A 2,430-nucleotide genomic window follows, 5' to 3' on the forward strand; every position below is an offset into this window, starting at 1 on the left:
CACTTGGGAGTCTTCCAACTTTGTACGCGCGAACGTGTGTGATCGTAACTCTAAAATAAGCACAATCAATCCAGCAGCAACTGGCCTCCTTTCGATCAGCGAAAGTGCTCGCTACCCCCCTTAAGGGTTAAGGTAACGACGAATTACAAGCGCGGCTTTAATGCCGTGCACCCACCGACACGCGCGTCGCGACGCTACGCGTCCCAGGGAGAAAATCGGCCGCGGCCGCCTTGAAAACCGGCCGGTTAAGGTAAAGAACTTCGTGTCGCGCGTATCGATTTCGCGGTCAGTTAGTCGACCAACTCGCGGGATCGGGGGTTGGAAACGTGAAGGGAAGGTTGAAAATCTTTGCGTGACCGATCGTGGCCGGCCTCGCACCCTCGCCCTGCCACCCTCATCGGCTATGTCCTGCCGCGACTGCGGCACCCGCAATCACTGACCGAAGTCACTGGAGACTGGCCGCCGGTGATGGCCGCTCGTTGACTTAAGAATCGCTGTCGTGCTTTTATTTCCGCCCTCATCAATCTTCGCGATCGTCCTCGTGCTCGATCTCCTGGCCACTCTCGATGTTTCTGCTCGTCTCCGCGTGGGTCTGCCGTCGGAGTGCTTATCGTGAATTCGAGATCGGCAATCGTGTCATCGACGTTCACCGATCGCTCCCGGAAAAGTTCCCAAAAGGTGGTTATCCATCCTGCGAAGCTGTTGCGTGTAGGTAAGGATTTCTTTGATTGCGATTGCGTGCGCGGACAGAGGGATGGGACCTGCGCGGCGTTGAGATGCACCACGGCTTTGGTATGCGTGAAGATTTTGTGTTACGATTAGCCTCATGTGAGGAATCTTCCGTTCTTCAATTGTGGTTTGGCCTGCGAGTGGGCATCCTGAGTCACGAAACGCGTTTCGCTAGTAAATAGGGATTTGCATTTTTAAATGCGCACTTATATACGATGGATACTTGTAATTTTTATTTAACTTGTAATTGTTGTCTGTTTAATTTTAAAATATTTGAAAATATTAAATTAATATTTACTGTTTAAAAAAGACTGTGAATAATGATTGTAATTTATGTAAAATTTGCGCCTTTAAGTAAATCTAAATATTACGTCGCGAGAATAATTCGCTCCTTGAGAATCTAGTTAACGTAATCAATACTCTTTCTGATATTACTATACATTTTACATGACTCATATGTATGTATACAGGTGTATGTAGGTGCTAATAGTCTATGCAGCTAATGTAAAATCGATAATAATCTTTCAGGAATAAATTGCCAGACATTAACGCTGCATAAAGTAAATTAAACGAGAAATCATATATTAATTTTTTATCATTTTTATTTGAAGGAATTTCTTTCTTATTTAAGGAAAAATTTTCTATTTAACGTATAATTCTAAATGTATATTATAATTTTGTACTTCAAGAATTATTTATATATATTTATTCCTGCCTGAATATTTCGAAATAATAAATATATGCCATTGTATAAATTAATTTACGATTTTAGTGATCATTTCAAATTAAATGTACGCACGTTTTTTTATTTCTCAGTTTAGTCTAAAAAAGAACAATAAATAATGACGTGGCTTGATTTTGTTGCAGTGTCCTGGCATCCAGTAACGAGAAGCAAAGCGATAATAAAAAATTGTTGGCACGTTGGGGAAGATCTTTGAGTCAATACTGCAAGTGCTGCTCTAGTATGAGGTGTCTCGCTTGCCGCAGGGATCCCAAGGGTCCCCTATGGACCAGAAATCAAGGGAGGACAACGGTGATCAACGATATCTCGCCGCCTGTTGCAACCCCCGTGCTCGATGCACCGCCGTCTACAACAAATGCGTCGTGCTGGTCGAAATTAAAGGCGCGATGCAGGTATCGTTTAAAGACTTGAATTTCACTTGATCAAGCACCATGTTCTCGTCACATCGAATAATAATGACATTCGCGTCATGTAGGGTAATAAGATACAATTCCGAAGAAAATAAAATAATCCAAGTTTTTAGAGATTCAATTGATCTCTTATGTGGAGAGTATTGAAAGGAACCAAACAGGAAAAAATTAAATTTGAACTTTGAAAATTGGATTCAAATTTTATTTCGTTTAGAATTGAAACGAAATAACATTCAAAATTCATACATCATTATTCTACAAATATTAAATATAGAATATTAAATATTATATCAAGAAAGTAGAACATTTTAAGGGCAAATAAAAATGACGTGATAAAAATAGGAAATTTACGTCAGAAAAAAATAATTCTCTGTAAAAGTATCACGCGCGAAGATATTCCATCGTATTGATTTTTAGTTTCACTTGGATTATTCTTCAACTTGTTATCTTTACTTAATGTTAGTTACAAACTTGCTTCCAGAACTTTTTGGATGTTTGGAAACTCGATTTCTTGTAATTTTTCTTTGCTTTATATATATATATATATAT

General features: G+C 39.5%; 1 protein-coding gene across 1 annotated transcript in view; it reads left to right on the forward strand.

The window, feature by feature from the left end:
* Nucleotides 1-2,430, forward strand: part of LOC108688716 (protein stum) — a 21,170-nt gene that overhangs the window by 16,447 nt on the left and 2,293 nt on the right. Inside the window, exon 4 of the mRNA XM_018195074.1 lies at nt 1,597-1,863. Coding sequence (XP_018050563.1) covers nt 1,597-1,863 — 267 coding nt within the window. The remainder of the gene's footprint in view (nt 1-1,596; nt 1,864-2,430) is intronic.

This window comes from Atta colombica, unplaced genomic scaffold (assembly GCF_001594045.1).
Source record: "Atta colombica isolate Treedump-2 unplaced genomic scaffold, Acol1.0 scaffold238, whole genome shotgun sequence".
Lineage (NCBI taxonomy): Eukaryota > Metazoa > Arthropoda > Insecta > Hymenoptera > Formicidae > Atta > Atta colombica.